The sequence below is a fragment of the Gossypium hirsutum genome, chromosome D10, assembly GCF_007990345.1.
Source record: "Gossypium hirsutum isolate 1008001.06 chromosome D10, Gossypium_hirsutum_v2.1, whole genome shotgun sequence".
NCBI lineage: Eukaryota > Viridiplantae > Streptophyta > Magnoliopsida > Malvales > Malvaceae > Gossypium > Gossypium hirsutum.
In genome coordinates, this window is record NC_053446.1 from 18,328,720 (window position 1) to 18,349,696 (window position 20,977).

Sequence of the window (20,977 nt, forward strand, 5' to 3'; positions counted from 1 at the left end):
ATCTAAGTACACAAAGAAACTATCACAAAGTAAATATGTAATGCTTAGTAAGTTCGTAATTCAAAAATAAAGCTTACCACTTCAATTTATGAGGATAATCCACTTTAATCAATCCAACATATCTTGGCCTTAGCTTAAACAACATTAGCCTCTGAATTTTAATTATCACATAAACTAGCAATCATCTCAAAACATCATAGCATAGGTACACATTACTTAAGTGCATTCACATTTTCAAGCATGTGTCTAAGTATATTTCGATCATCTAATAACTCATACCTTCCCATACTTTCATAACAATTCTAATAAAAGCATTTGTCGATCCTTCCTTCTTCTCATACCCGTTTAACCACAATTTAAATAAGTAAAATAAGGCATATCACAACTCAATTTTCCCCAAAAGCCTAACACATAATCATCAACAAAGTTAGCCATGCCATATATTCATATGTTATAAATGTATACCATTTCCACGTATTTCGCGAACATACCTGTACTAGTTCGTATCGAACTTGTATTACCTCATAACAATATTGTGCCCATTGAACCACTTGGAAAATTATCGGATAAGCGGGTATCTCGCACACTATGTGCAAACACGTGGTCGAAACCACTACAATCTCATATCTCGTATCAATGCTCTCTCTCGAGCCATAACTGGGTCTGCTTACACAAGCTATCAGTCAAGACGTAGCTACACGATGCTGTTCACACAAGCTGTAAAGTAATCACAACACATACCAGAAACTCAGCCGCCGATAGGACGTACGAGACCAGCACCCAAAACACGGTAACCCCTAATGACATGTCATTTGTATCCTAAATATTCCTAAGGTTCAAATGGGACTCGACAGTTGTCGTGCATCATTGAATTTTTCTCGTTTCATTATAAGCTAAATCGTATAATAACATATATATCGATTCATTTTCAATAAAATTTCATATAATAACATTCAATTTAATCAACAATATATATAGTATAGTTCATACGAACTTACCTCAACTCGTACGGAGAAAAACGATCGATTAATCCAACACTTTAACTTTTTCCCGATCTAAATCCATACGTTGCTTTTCTTTATAAATTTAACTATTTCAAACTTCATTCTAATCAATTTAGTCCATAAATCATGTTTTGGAAAAATTACCATTTTACCCCTATACTTTTGATTTCTTTATAATTTAGTCCCTAGGCTCGTAAAATGAAATTCATGCAATTTCCTCCCTACCCAAGCCTAGCCGATTATTATATATATTCATAGCAGCCCATATATCTCATTAATTCACAATTTATACCATGATATTTCACATTTTTCAATTTAGCCCCTAATTAACAAATTTAACAAAAATCACTTAACAAAAGTTGTTTAACTAACAAGGATTCATTTTCTTCCCTTAAACTTCAAAACCCTAACTTATTCATCAATGGAAAAACTCAAATAATTCAATTTTTTTGCAAATTAGTCCCTGAGATAGCTAGGTTAAGCTACAACAATCCCGAAAATATAAAAATCATTAAAAACAGAATAAAATTGCACTTACATGCAATGGATAGTCTAGCCAAAATTCAAGCTCTCCCATGGTGTTTTCTTTACTGTAAATTTAAGTTGGAGAAGAGAATGAAAGATGATAGCTTTAATTTTTTATTATTTTTATCTTTAATGCCTTTTTACCAAATTACCCTTACCTAACTTTAATAATTTCACATTTACCAAGCCATGCACATCCACTAACTCATTTAATGGTCTAGTTACCATATAAGGACCTCCAATTTAAAGTTCTATAGCTAATTAAGACATTTAGCTAATAGAACACAACTTTTGCATATTACGCTATTTAGTCCTTTTCATCAAATTGAACATGCAAACGGTAAAATTTCTTAACGAAATTTTATATATTATAATATTATCATGTTGTAGATATTAAAATAATATTAAAATAAATTTTTTGACATCATATTTGTGGTCCCGAAACTACTATTCTGATTTCACTAAAAATGGGTCGTTACAGATGAGATATTGTCTAAAAGTTAGACTATCATTCAAAGATGTCCTAATTAGATAAGTATATAGATTTTTACGTAATTTGGACATATTTTGGCCTAGTTGATTATTAAGTGTTCAAAAAAGAAAAAGAGGTTTCTTATTATAGAGGGATTTATTTTGCAATCAAATTCGGCTTTTTCAAATTACTAAAAGAATGATTTTTTGGAAAATTGCTTAAATTCTTGAACTTGGGATTAATGATTTTGTGGAAAATTGCTTAAATTCTTGAACTTGGGATTAAGCATTTTAATATGATTATAATAACCTCTAAGGTGGTGAGATAGAGCTTCACTTGAACTCGGTAAGTGATTTCTATTACCCTATTGCAAAATCATGTATTTCAAATGATCCAAATAGTTAAAGTTAAATTGAAATTTCCTACATGAACTTTATAGGGAATCAGTAATAGCTTGTTTATTTACAAGGATGGATTTTGATTAGCCCTTTTTGGGTAATAGAAATCTAGTATACTTAGTATTTTGTAGAATAAATCCAATTTGTTTAATAGATAAATGAATTAGTAGAGGCTTGGTTCTAAAAACACTAAAATCGACATATTAGTGAAGCTTAATAGAGGATAGCCAAGTTAAATTGTTTAACCTAACTTAACCTCCAAGTAACTGAGTGTATTTGTAACACCTTACACCTGACCCGATCACCAGGTCCGAGCTACAAGATGTCATATTCGTCGTTGGAGCAACTACGATCAATTTTATTCAACTTTAAACCATTGTAAGATTTAATTCAATGCAATGAGCATTAATCACAATAATCAACCATTTACGGGATGTATACGAGCTCACAAAAGCTCCAAGAACTAATCCAAGGTTGAATATGAACCAAACATCCATCACATGTACCAAATTCAACAGGAGCATTCACTAAACCAAATTGGACTCAACTAGGTACATGCCAACTTAGAATACAAACAGGATATACAAACGTTGATGAGTTCGGGATTGTTGACTGGATGTTGAAGTCGTAGCTCAAATATCTTGAATTATACCTAACCTGTGCACAAAAAACAAACCGTATGTTGAGCAATGGAACTCAATAGTTTTTCTATGACTCAAATAAAAAAATGTAAGTTGAGAAAATTGTAACATCCGACTAATATGTCATTCATATCAAGTGGGAAACCAATTCATTTAACATTGCAATAGAAGTGATCAATTTCATTTACATGCCAACACCTATCATAAAGCCTTTTTAAAACTTAATACCAATCATGAATCAAACATTTATATCATTGACATTATAACAATCAATTTCATATTCATTCCACAACAATAAACCATTTAAGAATCATTCAAGTCTCTTTCTAAAGTCTACCGACTCATTCATATTCATTTTAGCCTCCCCCAAGGCTCGTTTCCAATTTATTCACACAGAATTTTATATATTTCATTTATATTGATCCACATATATATATGCACAATTGATTCCATAGCATTATACTATTTCATTTCGATATCTTTTATCAAGTCGCACACTCATACCAATTTCACATAACTCATTTCATTACCATATTTTATTATCAATCACTTTTATTGCATTTTCAAATTTCCAATTCCAATTATAATATCACACCCGATGGAACCATTCATATTTTCACATATCACATCCCATAATTATTTTCAATTACATATCATACTCTGAATTCGGTCGTATTTGCATACTCGTGCCCTGTGCAATGTTCTTATCATATGACAATGATTTGATTACAACTCAATCCAATTTATATATATTCACATTGAATTTCAGAATAACAATTCAATTCATCATCAACACACAATATCTCATGATAAATGTGTCTTACGAATCATCTTAAATATGAACAAATAACTAGTTTAGGAATATATCACGTTAACATGCTATTTCCCATACTGAATCGTTGAATTCGTCACAATTTCATATCAATCTTCCGAACTTATATATTTAGTTTACAATTTTTTTTTCATTTATCATTATAAATGTACATATTAAATCCTTATTAACTTGACCTGTACACTATAACACCCATAACTCGTTTCCATCACTAGAATAAGGTTACAAAGTATTACCATACATATCAAAACTTTTCATTTCAATTAACATCCAATCATAAAAAAAAATTGCAAATTCAAATAAGACTCAACATGAAATAAATCAATATTTACGGGCCTTAAATTGAGCCTTTGAAGCCCTACAAATAAGTTACGAACATTCAGAGATTAAATCGGAACAAATTAGAATATTCAGGGAAAATTTTTAAAAAAATCAAAACAGGGATCACACAGTCGTGTGGCTAGGCTGTGTGGCACTACTCAGGCCGTTTGGTGCAGGGACATGGTCGTGTGGCCAACTATATCCCAAACCGAGTATCATTCAAAATGAATCCACACGGTCGTGTCGCAGGTCGTGTGTTAGCCCATATAACAATCAAAATACTCTTACACTGCCATGTCTCAGACCGTGTGGATACTACACTTAAACACGCTTAGGGCACACGCCCATGTAGGTTGCCTATGTGTGACACACGGTCGTGTGACAGCTTGTGTGTACCCAAAATTAACCCAAATCATGCTCTTTTCTTCTCCTATATGTATATATACCTAAACATACTCATACAATCAAATAGATCATTTGACACCTTCAATATCAATCTACTCATATAATATAATCAATCCTAAGCCTAACCAATATGTCATCATAGATACCTCAATATTTCATTACAATTCACTTCTATATTTTCATATACAAAGCACAACTAACACATCAAAATCTTACATCTATATCATTTCATATTAGGTCATTGAAACACAACTTTGAATCAATCATGCATACCACATATAGTTGTTCAAACAAATTATATCAAAGCATAACACTTACAACCAAAAATAAATTATGAACATTTGCAAACATAGCCAAATTATCCTCGGATAGTGTGATTCTTCGAATTGATCCGATCTTTCGACCCACAAAACGTATCTACAAGAAATAAGACAAATAATACGAGTAAGCATTATGGTTTAGGCATGAAAAATTTACCAAAATGTAAGATTTTTTACTTTCTAGAAAAAAGTATCAATACTATAGATTGAAATATTGGTACATTACCAAGTCAACAGGATTCTAAAACGACAAAATTTCAATTTGGTATCGATAACAAAGTAAAGCATTGATACTTATCGCAAAGACCGATACTTTATAAAAGTATCGATACAAATTGACTTACGTCCAAAATTTTGAAAATGGCAGAATGCCAAAATGGTATTGATACTCAATTTGGTATTTATATGTCCTAATAGGGGTATTGATACCTTATTCCAAGTATCAATACTTATGTATTTTAACTTGATTTTAGAAACATCGAAGCTAATGATTGTATCGGTACATTACCTGGGTATCGATACCTATGCTCACATTTTGAAAAGTTTTCAGTTTGGTCCTTATTCATGCTCGGGCTAACTTAAGAGCTTTGTAAGCTCGATTGAGTTTCAGTTTTGCTTATATATTGTAATATGCATGCATTTATAATTTGAATAGATGATTTAATGGATTGTTATTGAGAATTTAATATGATTTGCTTTGATAACAGAAGTAGCATTCCGTAACTCAAGTCCGACGATCGGCCTGAGTGAGGAGTGTTATAATGCTAGAGTTGATTGAACTATATCCATAATATTGGCTCGATATTGGGAATCCCCCATCAATAATAAGATCCTTATTTTTTCTCTAAAATTATCAATCAATGCCATCAACACAAATGTTTTTTTTTATGAAAGATGCTTTTTCACACCCATGAATCACTGGAATTAGGGTTTTCTTTGAGGAATATGCTCTCTGGTAATATTTTATTTCCTAATTTTCAAACAGGAGCCAATTATCATTCTTGATAAGCTTACATGCCTAATTGGTTAAGAGAGCTTGGCTCATGAATTCAATTGTCCTAAAACTAAGGCCTCATTGATTTGAGGAGGCACAATTTGTTCCAATGGCATGTCATTATTTCTTTCTACTTTAGATTCATTAGAATTCATACCAGCCACAGGGTTAGATACTAATCTCTTTTAATAATAATTATAATTTAAAACATTTTTATGAAAATTTAAAATAACTATATGTTAAAAAATTAAAAAGTTAAGTAATGATTTTTTGTTGTTGTTGTAATAGCTAGGGATTTAAACAGCAGACTGATATCGGAATAGCGGCCGCTATATAGCGGTAGCGGCGCCGTCCGAAACCACTACTGCTAAAAATAATGGTGTGAAGCGGAGTCACACCGATAGCGATGGATCGCGGCCGCAATTTAATGGGTAATAGCCAATTACGGCAATAACGGGCCGCTATTCTCGTTATTTTTCATTACAGTAAATTAAAAAAAAATCCATCTCCTCTAAACAAAAATCAACAGAAACACAATAAAACAAAAGGGAATATATTCCCCTACCTACAAAATAAGAGAGTTTTCAATTAAAAAAAGTAAAAAGAAGTCCAAATAAACAGAAAAAAGCAATCAAAACTCAAAAGCAATAGAAAATATGAAATTCTATTTCTCATATTTCGGCAAACAACACAGCAGCAGATAAAAGCGAAGACTTGAATCTAAAAAGCAAACCCTGCCCTGATCACTTGCACATTCAGAGATTGATAATTTTCAAGTAAGTACCAGAAATTTTATCTTGATTCTTGCTTGTATGTCTTGAATCTGTAGTGCAAATATGTTCTTTCGACTTTAGGGAAGAAGGGAGAAGGCACAACCAACATATTCCAAGAATTTGATATGCAAAGTAGAGGATATGAGTTTTCAGAGGAGAGGATGATAGAGTTTCTCTTCAGTTTTTCTTCTTTCTAAGTTTTGTGTGTTTATGGATTTAAGAACAGAGGTGTTTCTTCCGTTTCATTTCCTTTTTCCTTTATTTTTTCATTTTTATTTTCATTTACTCTTAGGCAAAACCGAGGCACCGTCTTGACAGGTGTTAGGATCAATTTGTTGATTAGTGTACTAATTATTAAATATCCTCTTTTAATGCATTTAGATTTTTATTTCAAAAAAAATCACTAAAAATTTATAGATTAATAAGTTAGAATTTTTTGGAGAGATTTTACTGAAAATGAAAATTACTTTGACGACAATCATATTATTATATTTTTTAATATGAAAGCTTCAATCTTATCAAATTCATAATTTTACTTTATATGTTATTTTTAATTAATATTGTAATTATAATTTATAATGATAATTATTTATTATTTATTATTATTTTAAAATTTCATAACTTTCATTACTCAGGGTTTGTTTAGGATTACACACAAAATTAATGAAAAATTATAACCTCTGATGCTTGGGGTTTGCTTAAGGTTACACACAAAATTAATGAAACAATTATAGCCTCCATCACTTATGACTTGTATTATAAAAACTAAAAAATCAAGAAAAATTAATTCATTGTTGTCGAAACCATTTTTTTATTTTGAAAAAAACGGGGTCGACTTTTAAAACGAAAATGGAGTCGCCACCAATCCTTTTTATTTAGGTGTGACCGAATCACCTCATAATTCAATCATTTTAATAAAAGTTTAAATTTACTAAAATGATAATTTTTTTGGTCCGCACAATCCAGAGAAAACAGGTTCGGGAGTCGGTTACGTACGAGGAAGGATTAGCACCCTCGTAACTCCCAAAATTGGTACCTAATTAATTAGTTAATGTCTCATTGTCGACAAATTGAAAATTCGAAAAAGAATAAAAAATACGATCCCTTTTGTTAAAATCACTTAAAAATAAAAACGTATTTCACATCCACCGAGAAAAAGAATTATACCTCGTTAGTTAGGATATAATCTTGAACCCCGAAACGGAAATATTCACCTAAAATTTTATTTTTTTTGAAATTTTGATTATCTCAGTTTTAGAAAAGAAATCATATTCCGTAAGTTGGAACACGATCCTTTTTTAATTTCTGGGATAATTTTAAAAATATATTCTTTTGAAAAGTGGTTCGCATATTCGGATTTATCGAAAAATTAGAACCCCATAAGTTAGAGAACGACTTCTCGAATTCCAAAAATACGAAATATTATCCTCGATTTTAAATTTTATTTTTTACAAATTTAGGTAAAAAATGCAATATTCGAAACACCACATGAATAAAATGTTATATAATAAATATGATAACATCAATTTACGAAAATCATATAACGCACTATTTTAACATTGATAAAAAAAGGTAATAAGATCAAAGCATGTACATAAAATAACTATACCAAAAAAACAAAACAAATGAATAAATAAAATAAATTCATAAATAATGAAAGGGAAAACAGTTTGTGAACATATTAAAAATAGAGAATCAAATTAGAACACAACAAGATATAAATACACAATTTGGCATAAAATATATAAATAAATAAAATAATGAAAACTATAAAATAATAATAATAGTAACGAAGTTCAAGAATAAAAATAAAATAAAACAAAATAAAAACAAGAATCAACATAAAAATCATGGTGAAATAATAAAAATAAAAGAGTAAATAAAAAAAACATAAAACACAACCCATAACATGACAATATTAAATTGAAAAGTACAAGAGAATAAATAAATAAATATACAAATGAGTGTTGAGGAAAATAATTTATGAAATTAATTAAGTCAGCATAAGAATAAACTAATTAAAAGACTATATTGAAATCAGAAAAAAATTTGAAGAAAAATTCGTAATAAATTTAAAAATAAAATCGAAATAGGACTGAAATGAAAAGCGCTTGAAGAAAAGGGCGCCTAATAGGAAATAAACCCATTTCCTGGACAAGTGTCACTTCCGCAGGGGATAAGCGCGCTAGGGATTAAATTAAAAAATCGGAAAAAAAAACATGAGGTCCAATTTAAAAATAAAAGGAAAAGTACGAAAAGGACTAAACTAAAACAGACCGAAAATGTGGAAGGGCCTGAAGCGCAAATATATCCTTTATTGAAAACATGCGGATCCTCCAGAGCGGGTCGGGTCAACGCGCAGGTTAAGGGTGAAACGACGTCGTTTTGGGCATCACCAAAACGACGTCGTTTTTGGGTGTCTATATAAGTAAAAAAACCCTAAAAATCATTTGTAGCTAGAGGTGTCCATGGGTCGGGAGGGTCGGGTTCGGGCCGGGCCTAGAAAAAAATTTTAGCTCGCGTCCTATGCCCGGGCCCGGCCCGGCCTAAAATTTTGTCCAGGCGCGGCCCGAGAAAAAATTCCTAAGCCCGAGCCCAGCTTGGCCCATTTTTTTAATAAACACCAAAATTTTAGTTTAAAAATAAAAAATAAAAAAAGTATTTTAAAAATATTTTAAAATTAAAAAATAATATATTTTTTTATTATATTCGGGCCGGGTCGAGCCGGGCCCGGGCAAAAAAAGCGATGCCCGAGGCCCGGCCTGTTTTCTAAATGGGCCTCATTTTTTTGCCCAAACCTATATCTCGAGCCTATATTTTTACCCAAACCCTTCCAAAATTTGGACGGACCGTCGGGCCGGGCCGAGTCGCCCGGCCCATAGACACCTCTATTTGTAGCCCCCTTTTAAAAAAAAACTCTCTTTTCTCTCAACTCTCTCTCAGCCCCTCCCTCTCTGGCCAACGTCCGGTCATCGGACCAGCGCGGCGGCCGGTGATGGCCGAAAAATGAAAAGTCACCATTTTTTTGGTTTTTCAATCCTCGGACCCATGGAACGCCGATTTTCATCGGAATCGGCACCTTTGCAATAAAGGTACGATTTTTAACCTTTTTATTTTCATTTTCTTTAAAATAAATAAATAAATAAATAAGTCGAAATAAAAAAAAACTACCTTTATAAGACCGATATTTGACTTGTTTTTTTCTGTTTTCTTTTTATTTCTCCGTAAGAAATAATACATAGAATCGGGGCCTTTAATAGCCCGAAATTTTCCTATTTTCTCTAGTTTTACACTGTGTTTGTGTTGGTATTGGACTCTCCTAGTCTGTTTTGCAGGCAGACATGGCGGAGGGCTGGCTCAGAGTCGTACGGCGACTGGATGCTGTGCTGGAGGCTGCCCAATTTTGTTTGCTGTTGGGTTTAGCTTATTTTGGGCTAGGGTTTGCACTGGGTATTGGGCTAATGACATTTGGGCCATTTGTTTATTATTGGGTTATAATTCTGGGCTTTGGTTTTTTATATTTTTTTTGTATTTGGTTTATTATTTTCTTTGTGTATGCGAGCCCGCTGAACTAATTGGGCCATTTACAGCTGCCCCACTTTGTTCGTTGTTGTGTAACGGGAACGGAGCAAAGACTAAAGCCCAATTGTGCCCGGTCTTACCAAGCCTCGACTTCTTCGGTGCTTCTCTTCTTCAAGTAGTCTCGTTCTAACCCACTACATCTTCAAGGGTATAGAAACTGGTGTTTTGATCCACTCCATTGTGACGATAGGGTGATAGGATTTCTTTCTTCTGTTTACTCCACTGCAACTTCAGCGGTATAAGATCTGCTTGCTTAGTCTACTCCGCTGCAACTTCAGGGAGATAAGACTAGATGCGATCTACTCTCTGTAACTTCAGAGAGATAAGATCTGTCATTTTAATCCACTCGGCTACAACTTTAGGGAGATAGGATTATTGGCTTTAATCTGCTCCACTACAACTTTAGGGAGATAAGATTCGTCATCTTCAATCTGCCCCACTACAACTTCAGGGGGATAAGATCTGCTTGCTTAGTCTGCTCCGCTGCAACTTTAGGGAGATAAGACTAGATGCAATCTGCTCTTTGCAACTTCAGACAAATAAGATCTGTCATTTTAATCTGCTCCACTACAACTTCAGAGAGATAGGATTATTGGCTTTAATCTGCTCCACTGCAACTTCAGAGAGATAAGATTTGCTATCTTCAATCCGCTCCACTACAACTTCAGGGATATAGGATTTACTATCTTCAATCCGCTCCATTGCAACTTCAGGGAGATAGGATTTGTATCTTCAATCCGCTCCACTGCAACTTCAGGGAGATAGGATTTGTATCTTCAATCCGCTCCACTGTAACTTCAAGAAGATAGGATTTGTGGTTTCACCGATCTGTTCTCTAGGGAACATGATCTGTATAATTCATTTTATGAACCTAATTATGCCTGATGATTAGGATGTCATGATCAGAATTAATCAAATGCTTCTAACTAGATATGCATGAATGATATTTGCATGAATGCAGAATGTCATTTTTCGAGAATGATCCTTCTCTATCACTTAGATTGTCATTGCTCGAAGTTTATTAAGTTTTTGTCACTGACGTGCTACAACGCTTTCTTGCTCGGCTAGCGTCTCCAAAGAAACACTTAGTCTGATTGCCCCTACTGAAAACCTCAAAATTCCATCCACTAGGATGCAAAATTTGTACCATCTTTCTCCTACTGTAACCCAAGGGTAGAAAAATCTGGCCTTTTCTCAAACCTCCCCTATCGCAGTCCAAGGATAAAGAATGTAAAGCTCTTTGGTCCTTTTCATCATTTGAATGCTTATGCACAAATGAAGAATTCTCTTTTCCAAGAGTAACCTCCTCCTATTATTCGGTGATTATTACTTGTTTGTTCATTTAAACTTTGTCACCAACACAACATCTTGTCATTTTGTTCAATCAATATCTTGACAACAAAATTCGAAAGGATAGTCTTAATTTAGACTTTTCCTTCTTAGATTTCCAACCTTTGAACTTGGTGCCCCAGATATCGCGGCTTGAACTTCTCTGTACAAACTTCTAAGAATCGTTTTGAGTTTGACATTTGTTTAGGAGATCTACAGAACTTTGTTGATGCCCCAAGATGTCGCGTACCCTTTCCTGTTGATTCAGGTATAGCAAGATCACTACATCCCCAATTCTGATCAAGATTTGAGCCGCCCTTTTCGAGTTTTTAACTCAAATCCCCTTTGGTCTCAAGGCACTCTTTGTGGGCTTTTACCTTGGCCTCTCCTTTTTTTTAGACTCAAAACACCCGTTTCGGGTTTTCACCTTAATCTCTTTTTAGGATTCAAAGAGCCCTTTTCGGGATTTCACCTTGATCCCTCCTCATTTTAGGCAAAGTACCTCTTGACTGCATCTGAGTTTACAGGGTTTGGCAAGTTTTTACCATCCATTTCACTCAAGATTAAAGCTCCTCCGGAAAAGGCCTTCTTTACAACATATAGGCCTTCCCAATTTGGCATCCATTTTCCTCTAAAATCCTTTTGTATAGGAAGGATCTTTTTCAACACTAGGTCCCCCTCGTGGAATTCTCTTGGATGAACCTTTTTGTTGTAGGCCCGCATCATTCACTTTTGATACATCTAACCGTGCTGAATAGCTTTTAGCCTTTTCCCTCTATTAAATTCAACTGATCGTATCGAGATTGGACCCATTTTGCTTCATCCAACTTTAACTTTGCCAATACCCGGAGGGAAGTGATTTCAACCTCAATAGGTAAAACTACTTCCATTCCATAAACCAGAGAGAAAGGTGTTGCCCCGGTCGAAGTCCTGATAGACGTCCTATAAGCAAAGAGAGCAAACTGTAATTTCTCATACCAGTTTTTGTAAGTCTCAGTCATTTTCCCCATGATTTTCTTGATATTTTTATTAGCTGCTTCTATCGCGCCATTCATCTTTGGGCGATATGGCGACGAGTTATAATGTCTGATCTTGAATTGACTGCAGACCTCCGCTATTGTGCTATTGTTCAAATTCAGCACATTATCGGATATGATCCTCTCGGGTATTTTATATCGGCATATGATCTCCTTTTTCAAGAATCTGCTAACTGCTGACTTCGTGACATTTGCATATGAAACAGCTTACACCACTTGGTAAAGTAGTCAATAACCACAAAGATGAAACGATGCCCACTAGAAGCTTTCGGCGATATTGGCCCAATGACGTCCATACCCCACATAGAAAAAAGCCATGGAGAAGTCATAACATGAAGAGGTGAAGGAGGTGCATGTATCTTATCACCATAAATTTGGCATTTATGGCACTTCTTAGCATAATTGATGCAATCTCTTTCCATAGTGGACCAGTAGTACCCAAATCTTAAAACCTATTTGGCCTTTATGAAACCATTTGCATGTGTTCCGCAGATACCCTCATGGACCTCTCCTAGAGTTTTTCTAGCTTCCACTGAGTCCACACATCTTAACAGTACCTGATCCCTCCCTTTTTTGTATAGGATTTCCTCATCTAAGACATAGTCAATGGCTATTCTTCTCAATGCTCTCTTTTCGTTCTCTGTCGCCTAATCTGGATGCTCACGATTTTTCACATATTGCAATATATTCAAGTACCAAGGATGGTCATCTTTTTCCTCTTCCTCAATACTATAGCAATGAGACGGGTTTCAGAAATACTCATTTGAATACGCTTCATGTCCTCAAACTTGTTCACTTGGATCATAGAGGCTAGGGTGACCAACGCATCAGCCATCTGGTTTTCGTCTCGTGGGAGGTAACAGAAAGTGATGTCATCAAACTCATCCAGTAATTCAAGAATCATCTTTCGATAATTGATCAGTTTAGGGTCTCTTGTTTCTCGTTCTCCTTTGAGTTGATATATCACCAATGCGGAATCCTCATACACTTTTAGCACTTTGATTTTACGTTCAATAGCTGCACGAATGCCCATAATGCATGCTTCATATTCTGCCATATTGTTCGTGCAATCAAAATCCAATTTGCTAGCAATAGGATAATGATCTCCGGTCGGAGATACCAAGACTGCCCAATTTCGTTACCCATAGCATTTGAGGCTCCATCAAAGTTTAGTTTTCAGATATGATCTATTTGGGAATTTCCTTTAGTGGTTGCCACATACATCAAGTCCTCGTTTGGAAAATCAAAGTTCAAAGGCTCATAATCCTCCAAGGCTCTGCTAGCTAGAAAGTCAGCTATTGCACTTCCTTTCACGGTCTTTTGACTCACATACACTATGTCAAATTCAGAAAGCAAAATCTGTCATCTAGCCATTCTCCCGTTCAAAGCAGTCGACTCCATCATATACTTTAAAGGATTTAACTTTGAAATTAACCAAGTCGTGCGATACAACATGTATTGTCATAATCTCTGTGTTGTCCAAACCAAAGCACAACATAATTTCTCAATAAATGAGTACCTCGTTTCACAATCAGTGAATTTCTTGCTGAGATAGTATATTGCCCTTTCTTTCCTTCTTGCTTCATCATGTTGGCCTAACACGCACCCCATGGAATTGTCCAACACCGTTAAGTACAGTATTAATGTCCTATCTGGACTAGGTGGTGATAGCACTGGAGTATTGGACAAGTACTATTTGATTTTGTCAAAAGCCCTCCGACATTCCTCATCCCATACACCCGTATTATGTTTCTTCAGAAGACGGAATATGGGGTCACATTTCTCAGTTAGTTGTGAAATGAACCGGGTAATGTAATTCATTCTTCCTAGAAAACCTCGAACTTCCTTCTGAGTGCGTGGTGGAGGCAAATCTCGTATTGCCTTGACTTTGTCTAGGTCGACCTCAAGTCCTTTTTCACTGACTATGAAAGCTAGCGATTTCCCTGATCTGGCTCCAAAGGTGCATTTTGTTAGATTAAGCTTGAGCTAGAACTTCCTCAGTCTCAAAAACAATTTTCTCAGAACTTGAACATGCTCCTCTTCAGTTTTGGATTTTACAATCATATCATCGACATAAACTTAATTTCCTTGTGCATCATGTCATGAAACAAGGTCACCATGGCTCTTTGATAAGTTGCTCCTGCATTCTTTAATCCAAAGGGCATCACTTTATAACAAAACGTTCCACACAAAGTGATGAATGTTGTCTTTCCCATATCTTCCGGATACATCCTTATTTGATTGTATCCAGAAAAGTCATCCATGAAAGAAAACAGTGAATAGCCTGCCATATTATCCACCAGAGTATCAATGTGAGGCAACAGGAAATTGTCTTTTGAACTGGCCTTGTTCAAGTCCTTGTAATCCACACACATTCGCACTTTCCCTTCTTTTTTAGGGACAGGGACAATGTTGGCTACCCATTGCAAATATTTGACCTCTTGCAAGAACCCAACATTGAATTACTTTTTGACTTCTTCTTTTATCTTTAGCACAATATCGGGCCTCATTCTCCAGAGCTTTTGTTAAACTGGCTTACGATCTTCTTTTATAGGAAGACGGTGAACCACAATATCAGTGCTTAACACGGGCATATCCTGGTATGACCATGCGAAGACCTCTTTGAATTCACAAAGTAATTTAATAAGGTATTGTTTCGTCTTTGCGGTAATGTCTGTTCCGATCTTTACCTCCTTTCCTTCCTCTAGGCTCACCATTTCCAATGATTCTTTGTGAGGTAGGATTTTCTTATCCTCTTGTTTTATCATTCTCAAAAAGTCCGGAGATACACCACAGTCTATGTCATCTTTAAAATCCTGAGATCCCTTTAAACACCTGTTTTGCTCAAAAGGAGATTCTGAGCCTGAAGTAGTGTCACTCATATCATTAATACCCAGGGACCTATGATAGATGCCAAAGAATATATAAAGAATGTATGAATTTATGAATACTTCTTTGTAAAATATGATTATGTATAAATAAAACAATGATGTGGAAGAAAATCCAGAAGAATAAAATAATATTGGCTCAAACAAAAATGTATTTTATTAGAATAATGACGTTCAGACACAAGCCAATTTCACTAAGAAATTCCTATCATTTTTAGGCTAAAAATAACAAGAATGTTCTGAACATTACTCTGGATAACCTCTAAAAACTATAGGGATTTCCTCCGCAGTCCAATTGTTTAGCTCGCTCATAGGTTCATAAGGGCGAATCCCTAACAAGGTCCCTTCTTCAGCTGAGTCTATGGCATTGATGTGGACATTTCCCAGCATTTCTTCAATACTTTCCTTTTTGGGTCTCCTTCGCCCGGGATGAATGAACCTCCCTAATACAAAGATCTTAGATATGTAGGGAAAAGTCATAGGCTCCCACTTAACTTCATATCCACTCAGGCGTACCCTTCTCCTCTCTTGCCTTCTTTCCATTTCCTTTCTCTTTTGTTTTATGTCTGGTCTATAGCCTAAGCCAAAACAATCAAACTTTTCTTTTAGCATTGGTGTCTCAACTCCTCCTTGAAGATATCTTCCTAACCTTTTTCCCAATAAAGCCCCTCTTCCCACCATCAATTGAAGACCCATCTTTGTAATCTTGGATATTTTTGGCACTGGGATTCTGCTACCCTCAGTAATAAATGTTGCATTCACGAACTCTAAGGATCAGAACGAACATTCTGCTGCCTCCTCATTAATCGCCAAATATGGTGCATCACAAGTTATTGACGCGATAATACCCTCTTTGGCATTTATTGTCACCAACCGTCCATCTGATACTAATTTCAACTTCAGATGTAGTGATGAAGGTACAACCCTTGCCGAGTGTATCCAAGGCCTTCCCAACAGACGGTTATAGGAAGGTTTGATATCCATTACAAGGAAGTCCACCTCATAAATAGTTGGGCCAATCAGTAATGATATCTCAATCCTTCCCACAACCTTTCTTTCTGTTCCATCAAATGCCCTCACTATATTTTGATATGTCTTTATATGTGAGCTATCCACAGGCAGTCTATTAAGAGTGGATAAGGGCAATACATTCAATGCGAATCCATTATCAATCACAACTCCCGGTAATGTATACCCTTTGCACTGAGTACTAATGTGCAAAGCCTTAGTGGACCCCATACCCCCAGACGGTATTTCGTCATCATTGAAGAAAATAAAATTGTCGGCACTTATATTGTTGACCAACCGATCCAACTTGTTAACAGAAATATCATTAGCCATATATGTTTCGTTCAACACCTTCATTAACGCACTTCGATGAACCTCTGAACTCAAGAGCAAAGCTAACACAGATATGCGAGCTGGTTGTTTATGCAGCTGTTCCACAACACTGTACTCACTGTGTTTCAAAAATTTCAAAAATTCTTTGGCTTCTTCTTCATTTATTGGCTCATTAATCAATGGCTTAGATTCAACTGTCTTCTCCTTATTTTGCTCTTCCGTCAAAATTTTTCCTTCTACCGGTTCTGCTCGGGCATTTATCAAATTGTAGCGCTTCATACTACACATATAAGAACCCGTCTCTTGATTTCCTTTGGTAATACTGACCGAAGCTTCTCCTCCTGAGATTGTTGTATTGCACTCATAATTACAATGGACCTTTTTACTGTCTTTATATGAGAAATTTACTGGTTTCTGAATCATAATTTTTGGCCTCGTTAATCTTAGGGTGTGAGATGATAATCACAGGATGATCTACTTTCCCAATCATTGTCATTAACTCCGACGCGTATATGCTTCTTTTTTCCTCCGCTTCTTCATAAAACTCCATTTCTTTATTATCCATCATGCTCTGGACCAGAACCCTAAACTCTTCACATCTTTGCATTTCGTGCCCCACCTCATGATGGAACTCAAAATAATTTTTAATCTCACCCTTTTCCTCAGAATTCGAGATGATTAACCCTCTTCTGGCCATCTTTTTCCAAACCCATTTCAAAGGGGTTTTCACTTCAGCAATATTTGTCTTGACACTTTTCCCCATATTTTCACTTATCATGTTTACCCCATTATCAGTATGATTGGGTAATGGATTTTCTGCACCAGATGCATCATCTACCTTGACAACGCTCATATTAATAAGCCTTTCAACAAGCTTCTTAAAAGCAGTACAATTTTCTATGGAATACCCCGTAATTCCTGCATGGTAGTCACACTCTGCATTCGCATCATACCCTTTAGGATACGGAGGTTGTAAAGGGTTTAAGTAAAAAGGGGAAACAACGTGTGTATTGAATAAACTCTGATACAACTCCTTATATGACATTGGAATTGGTGTGAACTGGGGCTTCACAGTACTTTGTCTCACACCAGATTCTTGTCTTGATGAACCCTGCTGATTAGTAACCACCTTTCTTGGCTGATTTATTGTAACCACTTTGTTGTATGTCTTCACGTTGTTCACTTCTTCTTTTTTTCCTCAAGGTTGCCCTTCTGTTACTTTCTCCAGCATCAATCTTTTCGCTCCTAATAGCACTTTCAATCATTTCACCATTCATGACTATGTCAGCAAAGCTTTTTGTGGCACTTCCTAACATATGTGTGATGAACGGGGCCTTCAGTGTATTTATAAAGAGCATTGTCATTTCTCTTTCCAAGAGCGGTGGTTGGACCTGGACAACAACCTCCCTCCACCTTTGCGCATGTTGCCTAAAACTTTCATTTGACTTCTTTTCCATGTTTTGCAAGGTGATTCTATTAGGAACCATTTCTACTACATGACTGTACTGCTTCATAAAAGCTTGTGCCAAATCTCTCTAGGAACCAATCCTGGTACAGCTCAATTGATTGTACCATTTAGACGCTACCCCTATGAGGCTATCCTAGAAGCAATGTATTAATAATTGGTCGTTATTGACATATCCAATCATTCGCCTACAAAACATGGTGATGTGGGCTTCAGGACAATTGGTCCCATTATACTTCTCGAATTCTGGCATCTTGAACTTGTAAGGGAGCACCAAATCTGAGACCAAAATTAAATCCTTAGCATCAATCCTACGATATCTCTCAGTGCTTTCTATTGCCTTAAATTTCTCTTCAATCCACTTCTATTTTTCCTCTAAATTATTTGGTAATTCTTCTTTTGTTTTTCTTTTTCGACCACCTCATCAAAATCGGGGATAATAAGATTAACAGGGTTATTCTTAGGATTAGAGCCTAATCCGGTTTGGAAATTCATTACCCTCGTAGCGCCGGCCTGAAACTGCTGAGACCCAATTGTGATAGAGAGCTTGCGCGGGTATACCTCAGCTTGAGTCTGCACATGTAGAGGAGTAAAGCCTGGAGGATAGAGAGGTCCATCATCTTCTCCCTCCTCAACATTTGCCATATGGCCCTTTCCTTTATCTTTTCCCTTAGCCAACAGTTGCGTTAACTGAGTCATTATGTTCCCTTGAGATTTTATCATCTTGTCCATCATATTCTGCTGAATCCTCTCTGCTCTTGTATTTACTGCTAAAGTTGATCTTGCATTTCTTTTTAGAACTGTTCGAGCCTTTCCAATCTTTGGTCTATATTTTTTGATTTTGCCAGTGTACCTTAACGGTGTTTAATTGACTGGTTGGTTTCCAGGTTAACTGAGGAATGATTTTAATCAATTAGAACCTTTTAATAGTTTTTAATACATACAATGCAATGCATGAAATGAATGCAAAAAGGCGTCAATTCTAATTTAATATTATTCAGAAAACTTTATTAGAAAATAAATTTCTTTACATAAAATGAACTACAAATAAGGCTTTGCCTTAATACTCAAGACCTTAATCCTCCTAAGTAACGAGGTCAACAGAATCTTTACATAAAATGAACTACAAATAAGGCTTTGCCCTAATACTCAAGACCTTAATCCTCCTAAGTAACGAGGCCAACTTTTGTCCCCAATCTGATTCCAACTCACACTTCACACTCAACGTATCAGCCTGTATTACCAAAGTTTGCAGGTAATCCACTATCTCTCGAATCTGAACCACAACTTCTCCCATAATATGGTCCCTGTTTCTAACTTGATTTTAAAAGTAATGAAGTTGCTCAGTCTGACAACTCTCATTTGCTTCCAGGTACTCCATTCGGACCTCACAATTTCGCAATGCAAACTTGCTTTCAACTCTTACAGAATTCTGACTTCTATATTGATGAAGAGATCTTTCCAACTCACCCACTCTGTTTTTTAGTTCACCTTTTTCTCTTTGGTTCTCTAACAAGCTTTCTTCTAATACTTTATTTCGTGCTTGAACCTCTTGGAGTTTCCTTTCCCATCTGTCTGACTTGCTTTTTTCTTCTCGAATCTCTTCACACCACTGCTCCGAAGTCTTTCCAAGCCCATCAGTTCTCATTGACAGACGCAGCTTCTTATAATCCGTCTTCAAGTCATCTAGATCTTCTTCAGCCTTATTTTCCCCTTTCATTAATTTCTCGACCTCGAGTTTCTGAACATCTATGTCCAATTTCGAATTCCTTTTTTCTTCCTCTATTTGTTCTATCTTCTTTTCTAACTCTGCATTTCTTCTTTCAAAATCCTGCTTTATGATCTCCAGCTTAAAAGAGACAACCCGCAAATGTTCCTCTATCAACTGACTATTTTCTGAATTTGGCCTAGGAACGTTATCATTGATCCTTTTGACCCACCATTCGTTACACTCATGAGTTGTCATCGGACCCATAGCTAAACTCTTCATCCGGTGATTCTGATTCCATGCACTGGACATCTCACGAACCTTCTTTTTGTAACCATCACCCTTATATAAGAACCACATTCATCTAGTCCCTGGGTTGCAGGCACGAATTGCCTTGACCTATATTACCTGAGCACTAGCAATGGGGCATAAGCAACAGCTCCCCAAATTTCCAGTAGAGGAACCCAATCAAAATCTCCGCATCGATACAGGATTTTATCCAGAAGCAGTCATGGAGCTCTCCACTCGATGTCCTCCTCTTGTAGATTCTAAAGAATTGTCATCCATTTTTCTTTCGAAATGTCGTCCCTCCTTGGTGTAGCTGCTAACTCCTTCAATGGCGAATAATTTTCAGAGAAGACCCGATATAAAACCTTATCAACATTACAAAAGTGACTGTTGAACCATGCAAGTAGGAGCTACGCACATCCAATGAACCTACCCTCACCCGCCTTTCGGCATGCATTCAGTAACCTGAAGGTTTCTTCCAGAATAGTCGGGACTGGTGTAACTCTTCTATCCAATCGGTCAAATAGATCAGTAACTACTTCGTCGACGTGACCCAAAGCTTTAGGGAAGACAACCAAACTATATATACTCAAAGCAAAGACATCCACCTTCTTCTTCGTATTTGGGTACGCTAAAATTAGGTCATTCAAATTC

At 35.7% G+C, this 20,977-nt stretch overlaps 1 protein-coding gene across 1 annotated transcript; it reads right to left on the minus strand.

The window, feature by feature from the left end:
* Positions 1 to 16,295: 16,295 nt before the first annotated feature.
* Positions 16,296 to 19,059, minus strand: LOC121222043 (uncharacterized). The gene is made up of 3 exons (XM_041101928.1): positions 18,748 to 19,059; positions 17,271 to 18,000; positions 16,296 to 17,203 (listed from the first exon to the last, which is right to left on the minus strand). The coding sequence occupies exons 1-3, from the start codon at positions 19,057 to 19,059 to the stop codon at positions 16,296 to 16,298; spliced, it is 1,950 nt and encodes a 649-aa protein (XP_040957862.1).
* Positions 19,060 to 20,977: the final 1,918 nt, after the last annotated feature.